At 41.2% G+C, this 17534-nt stretch overlaps 1 protein-coding gene across 7 annotated transcripts in view; it reads right to left on the reverse strand.

Moving 5' to 3' along the window:
• PIP5K1B (phosphatidylinositol-4-phosphate 5-kinase type 1 beta) overlaps positions 1 to 17534 on the reverse strand; it is a 353976-nt gene that overhangs the window by 47757 nt on the left and 288685 nt on the right. For all 7 annotated transcript variants that reach the window (XR_005456606.1, XR_005456604.1, XR_005456605.1 and 4 more), the window contains 2 exons: positions 13908 to 14063; positions 12906 to 13050 (listed from right to left, as the gene is read on the reverse strand). Coding sequence is in view for 2 of the 7 variants with exons in the window: in XM_038769761.1 (XP_038625689.1) it covers positions 12906 to 13050; positions 13908 to 14063 (301 nt within the window). In the remaining 5 variants the exon portion in view is untranslated. The remainder of the gene's footprint in view (positions 1 to 12905; positions 13051 to 13907; positions 14064 to 17534) is intronic.

Genomic DNA, 17534 nt, shown 5'->3' on the forward strand with positions numbered 1-17534 from the left:
ATATTTATATTATGTGTTCTTATGGAAAGTACACTGGGATGTGCCTGAATTATTCCAGGGCACCAGAGTAGGAGTCGAGGCATTATAGCTAATTCATTTATTAAACAGTGCTCCTGAATCCCTCTGGATTTTAATTCCCCTCAGACAGGTAAGCAGTTTACTCTCCTCAGAGAAGCTTCTTCCTGGTAGGATCAAAATCCTAATAAGCATATGGGAAATGTGATTCTATGGAACACAACCCCAGTTGCCCCACCTCCCCTCAGCCAGAGTATTAGTTTTTTTTTTTGGATTTCCAAATGACAAGATTTCTTCTCCCGTAGTGTCTTCAGAGTTTAGGTATGAAGTGTAACATAAGAGCCTCAAATTTTTGGTTCAAACACACTTGCTAAAGGGGCAGTGATCATCTGCATGAAATGCAGCATTTTTCTTATTCTGGGGAATTTACAAAAGCTGATATTATAAAGAGAATTTCTGGTTTGTCCAAGGTGAAGAGCCTTGAACGATTTGAGACAGAAAAATGTTAATGGTATTTTTCTGGTTCGGGGTTAAATATTAGTCAGTAAAGGATGACTACATTTCAATTTTGATTTCAGAGGGCAAGGTTTTTACCTTATCAAAGAAGGACTGTTAATGGCTGGCTAATCAGTTGTCTTCCAGGAAAAATCAGTATTATGAGTACTGGGAACCTAGCTCTTCAAAAGGAGTACACGGTACAAATGTGAACTGCCTAAGTGATGTCTGATTGGATTACGGCCATCACTGGGAGCCTCTATCTGATCTTCCTTCACACAGTTTAAGGGGTTAATTTTCAGCACAATTATGAGCCGCTTCTGATGGGTTCCTGCAACCAATCTCCCCTTCCCCCTGGCCTCGGCCCCGTTCCCGGGTAACAGTGAAATCATAGTGGGACACAGAGACTGAGAGATGGAAAGACGTTTCTGAAAAATCAAAATCAGTATTCTTGCCCATCCCCTGCCTCACTGCCCCTGGTGCAGAGCAAGGGGACAGGGAGTGGGAGGGGTATCAGCTGTGCTCACCAGTACCAGAGGATTCATTTTTGAATTTATTTTTAAATGAAAAGAATGCCCACAGCCGCCTCCCCCTGCCAGTCATATCCACAGATCGGGAAGCCACAGTTCCAGGGAATTTATCTTTTATTTTTAAATGAAAAGAAAACAAACACAAAACAGCAGCTCTCCCACTCCCTCCTCTCCCCTCCCCTCCTCTCCTGCAGCCCTAGGAGTGGCAGGAGCAGCAGCATTCTACGATTAGCCAAGAGAGCCCCGGCAGCAGCCACACACGCTTTGGTTTCAGAGGAAACCACACACGGTCCCACAGTCAATCTGGGTTCCTTCTTTCTGAGTTTCCACAGAAAGGCTCACCTCCCTCTTCCCCTGCGACACCCCCTGCTTGGAAGATCGGTGACCTAACAATTCAAACTTTGAGACAAATCACTCTTTAGCCATCAAAAAAGTGAGTGATTGTAATATTACCTTGAGGGATGTCACCTGAATAACATGCCATAGCACAAAATGTGCCACCCTGTCGTGGAATCCCCTAAAAGCATTTTGTACTAGTCCTGAGATAAGCTTCTCCTCCTGGTGCCAGGACTTGTGCAACTATATTGCCTGGAGCTTCTAGTCTGGTCTTAGCTTTTGATTACATTTTGTTTTTATTTCTTTTATGCTTTTTTTCCTTTCTGCCCCATTTCTGCTTCCTTTCTATACATGTCCTTTCTCTACCTCCCTTTTTGTCCAAGAAGCCTCTCTCTTCTCCTGCAGTCTCTGCTTCGGTCTTCCTGTCAATTCTTCCTCCATAACATTTCCAAAATCCATCACTTCTTACCCACACAAACGGCCATCACATTGGTCCAGAAATCAGTCAAAACCCTGCTCGACTACCGCGTCGGACTCCTTGCTGATCTTCCTGCCTTTGGTCTCTGTCTCCAGTCTATACTTGATTGATTGACTGATTTTCTCTGCTGTCTGGATCCTTTTTCTAGAATGTCTTTCTGTACCCGTTCCCCACGCCTCAAAAACTCCAATGGCTGTACATTCCTCTTGGCATTAAGGAGACCATTAGCTTTAAAGCACTTAGCTTGCACTCTGTCAGTCTGTTTCTCCCCTTATCCACTCTTCTCTATCACTCTTTGTTTCTCTGAACCTAAACTACTCACTGTGCCTTATTCTCATCTCTCCCCACCCTGTCAGGAACTTCGTTTCCAGATAACCACCAAAGAGTCAATCTGATTTGGATGATGCCGGTATCATCATCATCATCATCATCATCATCATCATCATCACTGGCATTTTTTGAGCCTTTACTATGTGCAGAGTACAGTACTAAGCGCTTGGGAGAGTACGATACAACAGAGTTGGCAGACATATTACCTGCCCATAATGAGTTTACGGTCTAAATAGAAATAAATAATTTATACATGATGAAGTCTCTCTTTTGTGAAACCATGAATGAGCACGAAGATGGAATCAGAAATGACAAGTGTCCTGCTTCCCTGACAAAGGATCCTAAAATGTCCCAGCTACCAAAGCACGCTCATCCAGTTTGGATTCCCAGTGGCACTCCTGCACCCTGGATTAAGCAGCCTTGGTATAAACCCCCAGTAGTCACAGAGCTGGTTTTCATTTTATGAGGGAGCACTCAGAATACATATGCTCAAGGAATTACAGCTTGTTTCCTTCATGAGATTAACAAGGTTTCCTCACTGTGAGATTATCTCCTCAAGTTAAAAGCATGAAACTGCATGTCCTCATGAAATCCTTTCCTTTATGAGCATTTTAAAAGTGAATTGAAAAGCTACAGAGAAAATGGATTCAATCCTAAATATCTGGTTGAATGATACTCTCCGCCTGACCAAAAGGCTATCAATAATAATTGTGGCATTTGTTAAGCGCTTACTATCTATATTCATTCATTCATTCAATCGTATTTATTGAGCACTTACTGTGTGCAGAGCACTGTACTAAGCACTTGGGAAGTACAAGTTGGCAACATATAGAGATGGTCCCTACCCACAACGGGCTTGCCAGTCACTGTACTCAGCACTGGGGTAGATACAAGATAATTGGGTCCCACCTAGAGCTCACAGTCTTAATCCCCATTTTACAGAAAGTTCATCCGGTTCATGAGTCACCAATTTATAAGTCCTTTTTCTTTGTGAATTTTGTGGACACTTAGCTGTCTGAGGCTATCCTAATTAATTAATTAATGATGGTATTTGTTAAGCACATACTATGTGTCAAGCACTGTTCTAAGTACTAGGGAAGATACAACAGGTTGGGCACACAGTTACACATGGGGGCTCACAGTCTAAATCGGAGGATGCAGGATTACGCAGAGATGGTTCAGAAGAAGGCATTTTGGAATATCTTCAGGAAAGTAAAGTTAGCCAGTCTTCTTATATGCTTGCATTTATGTACACAAACAGCACATGGAGTAATTTACTGTTTATGTTTGCATTCCCTGGCAACAAAAGCAATGAAAAAGTTTATGTGGCAGTAAAAATAAGTCAGATGTCCAAGTTTAGCCCTGTACTATCTAACAGTGTCAGCTGCTTACACAGGCACATTAACTCTAAAGTCTCTGAGGCACTGGTTACCAATTATGTGCCACCTTAGACTGATGTGACTTGGGGACTTCCTTGCTGTGACCTGATAATCTTAGGGCACTACCACGTTTGATTTCAGTGTGAATTAGGGACTGTGTTGCCATACAGGTATTGTCTCTGTTGCTGAATTGTACTTTCCAAGTGCTTAGTACAGTGCTTTGCACACAGTAAGTACTCAATATGATTGAATGAATGAATATTAAAGCCCTGCACGAGCTGGAAATCTGGGGTCAGCCTGACCCTACTGGCCCCAGTTTAGGTGGGGTGTTACCCCCCAGTACTGGTTGGGGTCACTGAATCTGAAAATCAAGCCCAACTGGAAGTGTGTCTGGACCAAAATGGGCCCCTGTACATGTTTGGGAATGATCGTGCACATGCACGCAAGGTGTTTTTACTGGGAGGTTCTTCTCTCAGTGGGCTATGGAGCCTTGTGGTTCCAGTGGTCTATTTGAATAACTCTGCATATGTGCAAAGCCACTCAGCTGTCATGAAACTGCCAGGTGTGGGGGTGGAAAGTGGGAGAGGGAAGGAGGGGACATGGAGCTGTAGAAAATGGGGTTTCTTGTGCAACCTGATTGGGCTTTTTTTTTCTCTGATGGCTTAAGCTAGTGGGGTCCAGCCTGTGTTCAGCTCTGCCTCCCAGGATGTGGTGTGAGTGGTCTGGGGTACCACCTGCTCACCTGGCCATGGCCTCATGGGTAGCACACAGGCCTGGGAGTTAGAAGGACTTGGGTTCTAATCCCAACTCTGCCACTTGTTGGCTGTGTGACCTTGGGCAAGTCACTTCACTTCTCCGTACCTCAGTTACCTCATCTGTAAAATGGGGATTAAGACTTTGAGCCCTACATGGGACAGGGATTGTGTCCAACCTGATTACTTTGTCTCTACCCCAGTGCTTAGAACACTCCCTGGCACAGAGTATGTGCTTAACGAATACCACTTAAAAAAAAGTTACTTCCCAGAAGACCGTTAGTGTTTGATTGCCACACAAGGCATGTCTTTCCAGTGGCCTGAAAGAGTTAATGAAGTTCTAAGCTCCTCGGCCTGGAGAGGCTTACACTTTCAGAGCCCTGAACACAGCAAGAGCTCAAATAAAATACATTGATGATGAAAGAGGTGATCTGGGCATGGGCAAAAACATAGTCATTTGATAGCACTTATAAACTTATTTATGCTTATTTACTTACTGAGAAGCAGCATGATCCAAGAGAAAGAACACAGGCCTAACAGTCAGAGGATCTGGGTACTAATCCCAGCTCTGTCACCTATCTGCTGTGTGACCTTAGGCAAGTCACTTAACTTCTTTATGCCTCTGTTCCCTCATCTGTATAATGGGGATTCAATAAATCCTCTCCCTCCTACTTAGACTGTGAACCTCATGTGGGACAGAGACTGTGTTCAATCTGATTATCTTGGGTCTATCCCAGAGCTTAGTACAGTGCTTGGGATTTAGTAAGCACTTAACAAGCACCAGAATTATTATTATTATTCTCTCATCACTTCTTCATATATGTCCACTCTACTTTGACAGGGTTGTAAATATTTTAATGTTTACCTCCCATGTTATAATAATAATAATGGCATTTATTAAGAGCTTACTATGTGCAAAGCACTGTTCTAAGTGCTGGGGAGGTTAAAGGTGATCAGGCTGTCCCACAGGGGGCTCACAGTCTTAATCCCCATTTTACAGATGAGGTAACTGAGGCACAGAGAAGTTAAGTGACTTGCCCAAAGTTACACAGCTGACAACTGGCAGAGCCGGGATCTGAACCCATGACCTATGACTCCAAAGCCCGGGCTCTATCCACTGAGCCAAGCTGCTTCTTTAAAGAGTGTAAGCTCTTTGTGGGCAGGGAAGGTGTCACTTCATGATTCTGTACTTCCCAAGACCTTAGGACGGTGCACTGACTGTAAGCTTGTTGTGGGCAGGGATTGTGTCTGTTTATTGTTGTGCCATGCTCTCCCAAGCACTTAGTACACTGCTCTGCACACAGTAAGCGCTCAATAAATATGATGTAGGGGATAGAGCACGGGCCTGGAAGTCAGAAATTCATGGGTTCATTCATTCAATCATTCATTCAATCATATTTATTGAGCGCTTACTGGGTGCAGAGCATTGTACTAAGCGCTTGGGAAGTACAAGTCGGCAACACAAGTCGGTTCTAATCCCAGCTCTGCCACCTGCCTGCTGTGTGACCTTGGGTAAGTTACTTCACTTCTCTGGGCCTCAGTTACCTCATCTGCAAAATGAGGAATTGAAACTGTGAGCTCCACATGGGACAGAGACTATATCCATCCTAATTTGCTTGCATCCACCCCAGCGCTTAGAACAGTGCCTAACACAGAGTATGCACTTAACAAATACCATCATTATTATTATTAAGACTGAATGAATGAAAGTGGCTACCCAATAAATGTTGTTACTACCACTGTAGCACTTTACTCCTGGAAATTACAAAACATATCATAAACATCATCAGGTGGCAAATATTAACAGCAGACAATTCTCCAAAGGGAGTTATGCTATAACTTACAGACAGCAAATGACAAGCCCACTCTCAGGGGAAAAAAAAATCCCAAGCAAATTAGATTTTTCTTCTTTTGTGGCCTGACCATTCAGATCAACAGGCGATTGCAGAATCATGTGTAGGAGAGGTGTGGGCCCTCCAGGAAATATATCTCATGTCTAGTTCTCAAAAGTTCAAGTTTATAGTCTGTAAGCATGAGTTCCTTTTATATTCAGAACTGCGGATACAATAGTGAAAGAAAGAGATGAATTGTTCAGCAGCTCCTAGCCACGACTGTCTCTATAGATTACAATCAACACCCTGAATTGAATTATAATCAGAAGCAATTTGGAAACACTGCAGCTAAAGGTGCATGGGCCTAATCAGCTTCATACACCTGATTACACTTGAAAAATTAGAGTGCTTCACGAATGTTATGAAGATGTTGAAAACGCGGGAACAAACTAACATCCTATCATCTAGCTGTTCCCAGCTGCCTGGTCAAACTAAATTCCCCCCTGTTATTTTTTCCTTTTCAGCCACCAGGAAATGTTAATGTTTATATCTATTACATATGTATATGTATACATACACATACATATGCACATGTTTATGGTATATCCAAATCAAAGAACTTGTGATCCCAGGAGGAGAGCTATAGTGTTGATCCCAAGCCCTGCTCACCATGTAGACTAGTATGGCATAGTGGATAGAGCACGGGCCTGGGAGTGAGAAGGTCATGGGTTCATATCCCAGCTCTGCCACCTGTCTACTTTGTGACCTTGGACAAGTCACTTCACTTCTCTGTGTTCATCTGGAAAATGGGGATTAAGACTGTGAGCCCCACGTGGGACAGGGACCATGTCCAACCCGATATGCTTGCATCCACCTCAGCACTTAGTACAGTAAGTGCTTAACAAATACCACAATTATTATTATCAGTAAACCCTGCTCAATCCTATGACTCTCATGGTGAAGGCTGAAGCCTCTGGCTCAGCTGCTTGCTGAGGTAGTGTGCCTGAGCCAGGCAGTAGGAGAGTCAAACCTGGATGAACCACAGGTGGTTTTCCGAGAGCATGCTGTAAATATACCCTGGGCTACATACATGGAGGCATCTCATTTACAAATGACTTGAGGATTGGAGCAATAGAAACACCTTCGGTCTGGAAAGATGAAGGGGGAGAAAAGTCACAATCCACAAAATCATCATGGATGAGGCCTGAATGATCACAGAATTGTTTACTGAGTCTCACCACAACAGAACTAGGGGATACGTACTGAAGTTTGCAAGCGATAGGTTCAAATCAAACCAAAGGAAACATTTCTTCATATTCATTCATTCAATTGTATTTATTGAGTGCTTACTGTGTGCAGAGCACTGTACTAAGCACTTGGGAAGTACAAGTTGGCAACATATAAAGACGGTCCCTACCCAACAACAGGCTCACAGTCTAGAAGGGGGAGACAGACAACAAAACAAAACATATAGACAGGTGTCAAAGTCGTCAGAACAAATAGAATTAAAGCTAAATGCATATCATTAACAAAATAAATAGAATAGTAAATATGTACAAGTAAAATAGAGTAATAAATCTGCACAAATATATATACAAGTGCTGTAGTGGAGGGGAATGAGGTAGGGCAGAGGGGATGGGGAGGAGGAGAGGAAAAAGGGGGCTCAGTCTGGGAAGGCCTCTTGGAGGAGGTGAGCTCTCAGTAGGGCTTTGAAGGGAGGAAGAGAGCTAGCTTGGCGGATGTGTGGAGGGAGGGCATTCTAGGCCAGGGGTCGACGGTGGGACAGGTGAGAACGAAGCACAGTGAGGAGGTTCTTCATATGGTTGGGGGGTGACCATATGGAATTTCTCATCAAGGAAGTTGTGTAGAGAAAAATAATAGGTTCATGAAGGATTGGAAGGCTCAAGAAAGAGAGGACTGCAGAAGAAAAAGTTAGAATGTTCATCCCTGATTATGGGGAGAGCTATGAGGTGGGCAAGGGATCACCCTACTCTTCAAAGGCCCTTTTGCAGTCACCGTCAGAGGCAGAATCAGGGCTACATGGACAATCAGTCGGACCGAACATGGCATTTCTAATGTTCTTTTGTCTCTAAATCTAAGTTTGACATAGTCAGCAGAATAAACATATAACCCAATCTGGAAAATGTTAGAAAAAAAATATACCAGCCCACAACAACTTTCAGCAATTTTCCATTCTCAATGATACAGACTCACAGCCCTCAACCTATGCCGCTCTACCTCTTTGTTTTAATTTTCAAGCATGACCTAATGACCCAACGTGATATTCCCTTTCCTATATCATGAACAATAAATGCAGAACACATCCAAGAACACATCCATGCAAGTAAACTGAAGTTAAGTTTTCCTCCTTATACTTCTATTGTTTATAGGTCTCTGGCAAGTTAGTCTATTCCTCATGAGCTAAATTGAATTTGCGGCACCTTCCTTTTTAGGACACTTTCCTTCCACACCAACCAAAGTACTTCAAAATTTCAGAAAAATTGACAAGTCACTCGCACCAAATATTCCCTTAATATCTTCTGTTCTTGAAAATGGGATATTTAATTCATATTTCTTTGAATGAAATTGATTTTTTGATTGGTTTTTATCAATACTTTATTTTCATATCACATGAAATAATTTGCACTATGACTATAATATGTGCCCCGCTCATTGCTCAGGGTAAATGGTAGGTTTTCACTAATTCTCAACTATTTCAGCTAGTTGAGCCTGCTGAGTTTGAATCTATGTCTGAGTCATTTCAGAGAAGCTGAAGCTAACAAGGTCTTTAGAAGTGGCATTTCTGAGCAGAACCCCCAGGGTGAAAATGCATCCCCTAAAACATCAATATGTCATTCAAATTGCAAAGAGAGAAATCCACTCACTTTAGTGATTTTACAAAATTAAATGGGCTTAGCCTTGGGAGCTGAAAAAGTTAAGGCATATAAAAATGTAATTTTGGGGGTAGAAAATCTGCAAGGAGTAGAATATTGGGCTACTTTCAGCTTCCTGGGACTTTAATGAAATAGTCAACAATTTGCCATTGCTTCCTGCATATACAGAACTTCCCCCATACACACACACACACACACACACACACACACATATACATATACATATATATGTATATATTAGAGGACTAGAAAATCCCAGAGCAGTACATGAAAAACACCTGTCGACCTCCACTTGTCAATTAATCAGAAATTGCAGAATCTCAGTGAATTAATGCTGAATCCAAATTACTTTACAGGACAAACACCTAAATTCACTTGAATTTTCTCCCAGACAAATAGATAAGGCATCATTTGAAAAGCCACTTCAAAAGAAATTGCATAGAGGCATCAAACAACTCGCTTCTGGTAACCCACTCAAGCCTGGGTCATGAAGAAGAAACCGTGGACAAAGAAAACAAGATGGCTAGCAAAGGCTTCTCACTAAACACAGTGTTATACCCACATATCTTTGAGTTGTACGCTCACCATTTTGTTGTTTGACTTGGATGCCCATTTTAGTCAGAGTTGTTCTTTGGGTTTTGGGTTGGGGCCAGTGACTGGGTGAATTCTGGCTAGAGGCAAAACAACAACGATAACAACAACACACCTTTTTCTCTCTTCCAACAACACAAGCCATGCTTGTAAATCATGAGCCACTCAAGATGTACGAGTTTCTGGATCTGGAGGTGAAATTTTTTACTTCAGAATTTTCTAGGCATCTCATCCATTGTTGGGTAGGGACCATCTCTATATGTTGCTGACTTGTACTTCCCAAGTGCTGTGTATAGTGCTCTGCACACAGTAAGCTCTCAATAAATACAACTGAATGAATGAATATATGAATATGTTTGAGTGAATGAACATGAAATTGGAATTCCACAATTGGGGTGTCTTCTGTAGTCAGTGACCACCCCTCTACAAAGTGTGATTGTTTTGGGAAGAGAGATTTTCAGATGAAACTGCACTTTCTGAAATAAATTTACTTGGGGTAAGCCTGATGCTAAGAGCCATCTAACATTAGCAGTCCTTAAGTTATGCATACCAAATCAAGGTTGTTGGAGATATGAAGCCAGAAAGGGAGGCCACAGACCTGCTATCAGCATTCATGCTGTTAGTGCAGTTTCTGCATTTTAAAGCCCCAGCCAAGCAGCATTATATGGAGCAGTTGATTTCACTGTCCCAAGTGTTTCTGGGACATGCAGTTCTGGAAAATCAACCTATTTCCTGGTCAGTGTTATTGTGACTATGATCCCCAGAAATGCTCAGGGTATAAAAAAACCCAAACTATTTTCCCCATCACATTTACATTCTCCTGCCTTAGACCCCATCAAACGTTGGAAATAGCTATGAATGCAACAGAAATTCCATCTGTCTCCCCCGTTTATGGACACAGAGATTTTTAGGATTTTCTATTCCCTCTTCCTTCACTCTCTCTCCTCATTCTCCAATTCTGCCCCTTTTCCTACTTACTCTATGCCATCCCAGTGCTTAGAACAGTGCTTTGCACATAGTAAGTGCTTAATAAATGCCATCATCATCATCCTCAGTGGCCCTTGAGCACTACCAAGAGTCCAGATAAGCCAGTTGGCTGGGGAAAATGACAAGAGGGTTATGTAAGACTGCCAGTGCCCCCTGGCAGCAGCTGTCAATCATACAAACTCCCAAACCAATAATGAGGCATTATGAGGCATAATGAGAGCACAATCTCAATGATGGCAGTTGCTCCATCTTCTCAAACTCAACTGTACACTCTCAAGATGAAATGTCCTGAATTTCCCAGAAAATACATCTTTTTTTCTCTTAGGACCATTAACATTTGTGCCTTTAAGAAATAGATGGAATTCATTAACTTTTTGTTCCCCAAACTGTTGTGCACTTCACCTTGGGTGGTCTCACACTCTCCAGTTTGCCCACACAGTTAAATGACCCACATATATTTCTAATTAGCTTAGCCTCTTGATTGTTCTAAACATAATGGTCAAGATCGTCACAGAGCAGTCTGGTAGACAATAGCTGCACATTCTCAGAAAAAATTCCTCATAATTCAATTAGGACTATTGTCTTTGGTTAAATTGGGTTAAAAATCAAAGGAGAAAAAGGTTGGCAGAAGAAATATATATTCAGTGTTTAAATTCTGAAAAGCTTTACTGGAAATTACATCGAAATACCACTTAAATTGGCATGTCAACTCATTTTAGAGGAGAAATGAAATATAGGAAAGTTACAAAAACAGAATAAAATCTATTTTTGATTCCCTATGATGTTTACTGTTTCATTTTTATCTACGTTGCACTTGGGACATTAAGCATTTAAATATTTCTCAACATATCACATTCAAGAAAACTCAATCATCTCAAATCCCCAATCTGTTGGGGGTCCCTACTTATCTGACCATGACATCATATCCAAAATATTATACTATGCAAGATATACACATTTGCAGGAGACTTTAAAGGACCTTTTCCTTAGTCCAAAAGACCATCAACCGATTGACCAACTTAAATTTCAAATACTTAGGATCAATGTATCTCCTTACAAAATTCAGAAGAAAAATTGTTTCAATATGTTTTTTTTTTTAAATCATTAATCATTAATTTCCAAGAGCTCCCCAAGCCTTAAAAAACGAGTGTTTACGGACAGGAGTTTCACACCTCAAATATATGTCAGTTAGGCACATTGCCCTCTATTTTCCATGGCTTTAGAGTATATTAATAGATATTCTGCAAAGATAAGGACTCTGAAATTGGTTGACAGAATGACAACTGCTAGTTGTGTTGTTTATGGACCGTTTTAGAGCATAGATGTATAACATAAAATCAGAGTGGCATAACAAAATTTTTCTCCACAAGAGAAAAATGACTCACCAGCAATGAAAGGTAAAAGAGTCTCACATATGAATTGTATAACCTATATTCAGCATCTAAATGCAATCCTTTTTCACTCAAAGACATCATTAAAATTAGCTTTTAGGACAATGGCAGAACATCAGAAGCTTGAAAAAGCTTTTTCTTTGTTCAGTACCCTACAGAGAGACTATTAAAGCTGAGCTTCAATGGTGGTTGTTTTTGTTTTTTTGTTTTTTGTTTAAATGGTGGGTGTTTTTTAATAGGAACAATCCCCCCATCTCCTGAGGTGAATTTCTCTGATTATTGGCTGGGAATGAAGAACTAATGTGGGTGGCCATTTAGGCTGCCACTTGTTCTCAAGGCCTTCGGCTCATCATCACGTCTTCTTAGGTTGCCTTGGCATCTCCTGATGCCCACCATAAACCTGGACCCCTGGGGATCTGAGACAATATGACACCCCACACTATTTAAGGCCTGCCAAACACAGTTTTAGGCCCCAAATGTAGGTTGCAGAAAATTGAGCTTTACATTTTCATGGTTAAAAATCGCTTGTTCCTCTCATGTATTTGAAGGCAATCACTTCCCTGGCGGTCTTGGACATTTTACATTTGCCAAAATATGTCAAACTATACAATGCCAACAGAAAACAAGTCATATTAATAAAGATCAGCTTCAATTTTAAGTAAGATTATTCGTTGATTATTAGTGTTAAGCTGTGTGGTGGAAGCTATTTCTGACTTTTACAACCTAAGTCATTTCAGATGTTAACCACGGATAAAAAACCCAATCTTTTTACACATTTAACTACACGATTCGAAATGTCAGTTACAATATTCCCTATCCTCAACACCTATTCAGGCAAGCGGTAATTTTGCCCTCATTGAGGGAAGCTTATGGTTTGACTAAAATGTAACAATACCTGTTGGAATAAAGGAGGGTTCCATCACGTGGGCACTGTTCATCAACATACAGTGAGGATGAAGAAATTGTAGTTGCTAAGGAAGCTGCTTCAAACAGAGATGGAGTACTTGGCACAAGATCAGGCCGGTGCTGGGAACCCAATGCTGCGGATGACAGAATAAGAACAATGCTAACAATGAATCTCAATAAAAAAAAATCCTTTTTAATGTACAGTAATTAAATAAACCCAAAGCAGAAACTGCATATTTTTAGGTGAAAAATAACAATGATAATCTAAGCATGCATTTTTGTATTTTTAAAAATGGGTAAAATAGCTCTGGGGACATAGAAATGTGAAAGACCAGGTTAAACAGAGAATGCAATTAATTTATAAAAGGTTTCATGGGAATTTCATTATGATGTGATTTTCTATTTCAAAAATGATATGAAAAGCTCCAAGAAGCTTAAAAAAACAATTTGACAGTGATTCATAGGGTGACGGGCACGTGCATAAACAAGCAGCATGGCCTAGTGGATAGAGCACGGGCCTGGGACCCAAAAGGACCTGGGTTCTAAATCCCAGCTTTGCTGCTTGTTGGCTGTGTGACCCTAGGCAAGTCACTTAACTTCTCTGTGTCTCAGTTACTTCATCTGTAAAAATGGGACATTGACTGTGTCCAACCTGATTACCTTGTATCTGACCCAGAGCTTAGTACAGCACCTGGCACATAGTAAGCGCTTAACAAATACCACTTAAACAAAAAAACAACAACACAGTTTTTAGACAGCTTTGACAAAAGTGTCAAAGGACCCTAAATGGGACCTGAATTTTACATGGTTGAGAGCATGAGGTTCAAGGAATTTTTCAATGAGCTGAGTACTGGAATAAGTCTCACTGTCATTAAGGATATAATCCAGCTCTGCCACTGATTTATTTTATGTCTTCAGTGAAACCAAAGTGCTGTGGTGAGGTATATAAAGATTCCTAAAATCGAGGTATAAATAATGATGGCAATGTTACCTTCTTCATCTAAGCTGCTAAAACTTTGTCCTTCAGTAAGGAGATCATTGTTTTCATCCTTCCATTCCTGGCTAACAGATGACACGATTTCTTGGGAGGTGGCTTTCAAAGCAGCAATAGAATTACACCGTTTCTTTGAAGGTGAAGACTTCATAGCTGGGTAAGAAAGATGGAATGACAAGAATACATTTAGTTTGAAGATTTACTCATCCTCTATGTATCATGTGGAAAAGCCATGGCTATTTTTAATCCCTATATTTAATTAGTTTCATTTCTTTGAAATGCATTTTCTTTTCCAGAAAACTACAGACTATTATTGTCATTTGGGCAGAATTATGAGTGTGGCTATACAGAATACAGAATCCTCAAGGCCTAAATTTATTAACCTGAGATCAGGGATTGTCAAAACCAGTCCATACTCTCCAGTTAGAGGACTAGCTCACTGTGTGCAGGGAAAGTGCCTACCAACTCTGCTCTATTGTACTCTCCCAAGTGCTTAGTAGAGTGCTCTGCACACAGCAAATACTTAATAAGTATGATTGATTGATTGCATTTCTACATGTGGGTGCCTAGCATTATTTTGCTCTCTTTAACCAAATGATGTGAGTCTTTGGGGACTTTTACAGTAAACTTCCTAGACTCTAGTCTTTTCTCATTTGGAATTGTCAGGTGTTTGATTCATTTCTGATCTCTGTCTCAACAGGAGTTCAAAACAGCAAAATAACTTTAGGGGGCTTCCCAGAGACCTGAAACGTCAATCTCTTAGGATACGTATAGGGCTTTCCTTGTGAAAGCTGGGACATGACCTTGGTCTTGGCCAGGTGTTTCATCAGTCCCCAATACCGTCTACTTCTCCAAAGTGGTTCACGACCAACTGTACGTCTTCCTGCACCTGTGCTTCTGGAGTAATTTATAATTGTGCTAAAAACTCCAATTCCTGGTTGGCTATCTCTATAACTTCTGACTGTGTTCACAGCTTGTTGTTTGGGAAACTTTCCTGAAGAAAACATTTCTAAAATTTGCTGCATCTTCCAAGCTATACAGAATAAGTTGAATCACTTTAAGTACTTGATATTCACCGACCCTCAGCTCCACAGCACTTACGTACATATCTGAAATGCATTTGTTTGTATTACTGTCAACCTGTCTACAGTGTAAGCACCTTGTGAAGGGGGGACATGTCTACCAACTCTGTTTTACTCTTCCAAATGCTTAGTACAGTGCGATGCACTGTAAGTGCTCAAAAAATGCCACTGATTGATTGAACTGGAGCTATTATATCAATTGCTTTATCCTGTAAGTAGTGGGGAAAGAATCAAAGCACATTTTGCTCTGATATGATCGACCAATGAATTATGAAGTAACCTCAGAAACTAGGTAAACATCTCAGGACAGCCATATTTACTTACTAGTTGCCAGAGCCCAGTTCTACTGGGTGGTGACAAATAAAACGAGTATAGTTTCTGAGAGCGTTCCTGCACTTCTTTTGTGTTGAGTAGCAAAAATAATTTCCCCTCTACCATGTTGTGGTCTAAAGGCACAATAGGATTCTGAGAGAACATGATTCTTGTAGCCATCTGAGAAAAACTCTGGCTAACATCTTACTAAAAATGGAGAATGATGAGTTTTTTTAATTGGTATTTATTAAGTGCTTACTATGTGCCGGGCACTGTACTACGCGCTGGGGTAGATACAAGCTAGTGAAGTTGGGCGTAGTCCCATGTCCCACATGGGGTTCATAGTCTCAATCCCCATTTTACAGGAGGGAACTGAGGCACAGAGAAGTGAAGTGACTTGCCCAAGGCCACACAGCAGACATGTGGTGGAGCCAGGATTAGAACCCAGGTCCTTCTGACTCCCAGGCCCAGGCTCTATCCACTAGGTCATGCTGCTTCTCTGCTTCTCTAGGTGTTGTGATAGTTACTGCAGTCTGACCTCTCTTCTTCCTTCTCAAACACGACGAGGACAATGGCATCTTTAAGATCCTGTGGTATCTCCTCAGTGTTCTATATGTTGAAGAAAAGCTCACCCATGTACAGATACACTACATCTCTTCTTCACCTACAGATCTCGGCAGGTCTGGGAGCCTGACTGTTTTTCTTGGCTCTGACTGTGGGGGTAGGACCTTTCTCTATACATCATTGGGTCTCATCCTTGAGAGTTGAGAGTTTATCCTGTAGCCATGACTGCCATTTCCCCTAGGTCTAGGTTTGTGATCAAGGTGGTTCCATCTGTACTCTCCAAAACTGCAGTGGTGGTATTTGTGGGGGACCTACAGCATCTTCAGGGATGTGTGCTCATGTGGTATGATGTGGTGTGGTGGTTTGCCTAGCCTTGACTTTCTTGGGGGCACTGGCTAGTGTGCCCATGGTCCTAGAGCAACCGATAAATCAAATTATAGAGAAACTCCCATTTGCTGTTTGTGCTAGAACTTGTATATGGGCTTCTTTGGTCTACTAGGGCTGCCTTGAGGTTACCATGGAGATCTTGCAGGTATTTTCATTTCCCAAGAGACTAAAATTGAGCAGTTCTGAGGGCTTGAAATTTGAGGATAGTGACATTAAGAACTGAGAAGATTATCTCTTCAGTTCCACATTACAAAAATGCAAAGTAAGCCAACAGGATCAACCTTTCCAATTTGCCTCCTACATCATTGAAAACCTTACTTACTATTCCTGAATGTAAACAGGGGAAGAAAAAAAAAGATGATGGCCACAATACATTTTCAATGAAATATTTAGGGGCTGATAATTCTGGCTCTGAATGACTTAAATCCACTGTTTCTTTCTGGTTCTTAGTTTTTTTATGTCATTTCATTAGTGCTTCCACTCAGGGATGGATGGGGGCAGAAGGAGCTATAACTCCAATGAATCAATTTTGCTATTTGTCCATAGTTGAAATAGAAAATGTCATGAGTTAGGCATTCTCAGAAGAGCATGAACTTTCACACCACAAGGGGGATTATTAGTGTATTGGGACTACAGTAGGTTATTCATCAGATAGTAGTAGTAGTAATAGTAGTAGTAGGCAGCAGCAGCAGCACTTATTTAGCATCCAGTCGGTGTGGTGCACTGTACTAGATGTTTTGAACGTACAAAATAAAAAAATGACCTATTCCCTCCCCACAAGGAACTTACACTCTAATGGGGGAGACAAACATAAAAAAAAATTTACTACTAGGGTAGTCAAAATAAATGAGTAGAGATAAATGAGTAATAAGGAAGGTGCAAATAAGTTTATGAGTGGGAGAGTTGGCTGAAGGGGTGGGGGTGCGGAGGGCCTAAGTCCTCTTTCCTGGTTCCAAATATTAGTATTATTAGTAATATTTTCAACTCCTTGCAAATTCTCATTTCACTTAGCAGCATTTTCGATGTTTAATACAACTGTGGTATTTGTTAAGTGCTTACTACGTGCCAGGCACTGTACTAAGCACTGGGGTGGATACAAGCAAATCAGGTTGGACACAGTCTCTGTCCCACATGGGGCTCACAGTCTTAATCCCCATTTTACAGTAGAGGTAACTGAGGCACAGAGAAGTAAAGTGACTTGCCCAAGGTCACACAGCAGAGGAATGGAGGAGCTGAGATTAGAACCCGTGACCTTTTGACTCCCAGGCCCATGCTCTAT

The sequence above is a fragment of the Tachyglossus aculeatus genome, chromosome X4 (genome assembly GCF_015852505.1).
Source record: "Tachyglossus aculeatus isolate mTacAcu1 chromosome X4, mTacAcu1.pri, whole genome shotgun sequence".
NCBI classification, from domain to species: domain Eukaryota; kingdom Metazoa; phylum Chordata; class Mammalia; order Monotremata; family Tachyglossidae; genus Tachyglossus; species Tachyglossus aculeatus.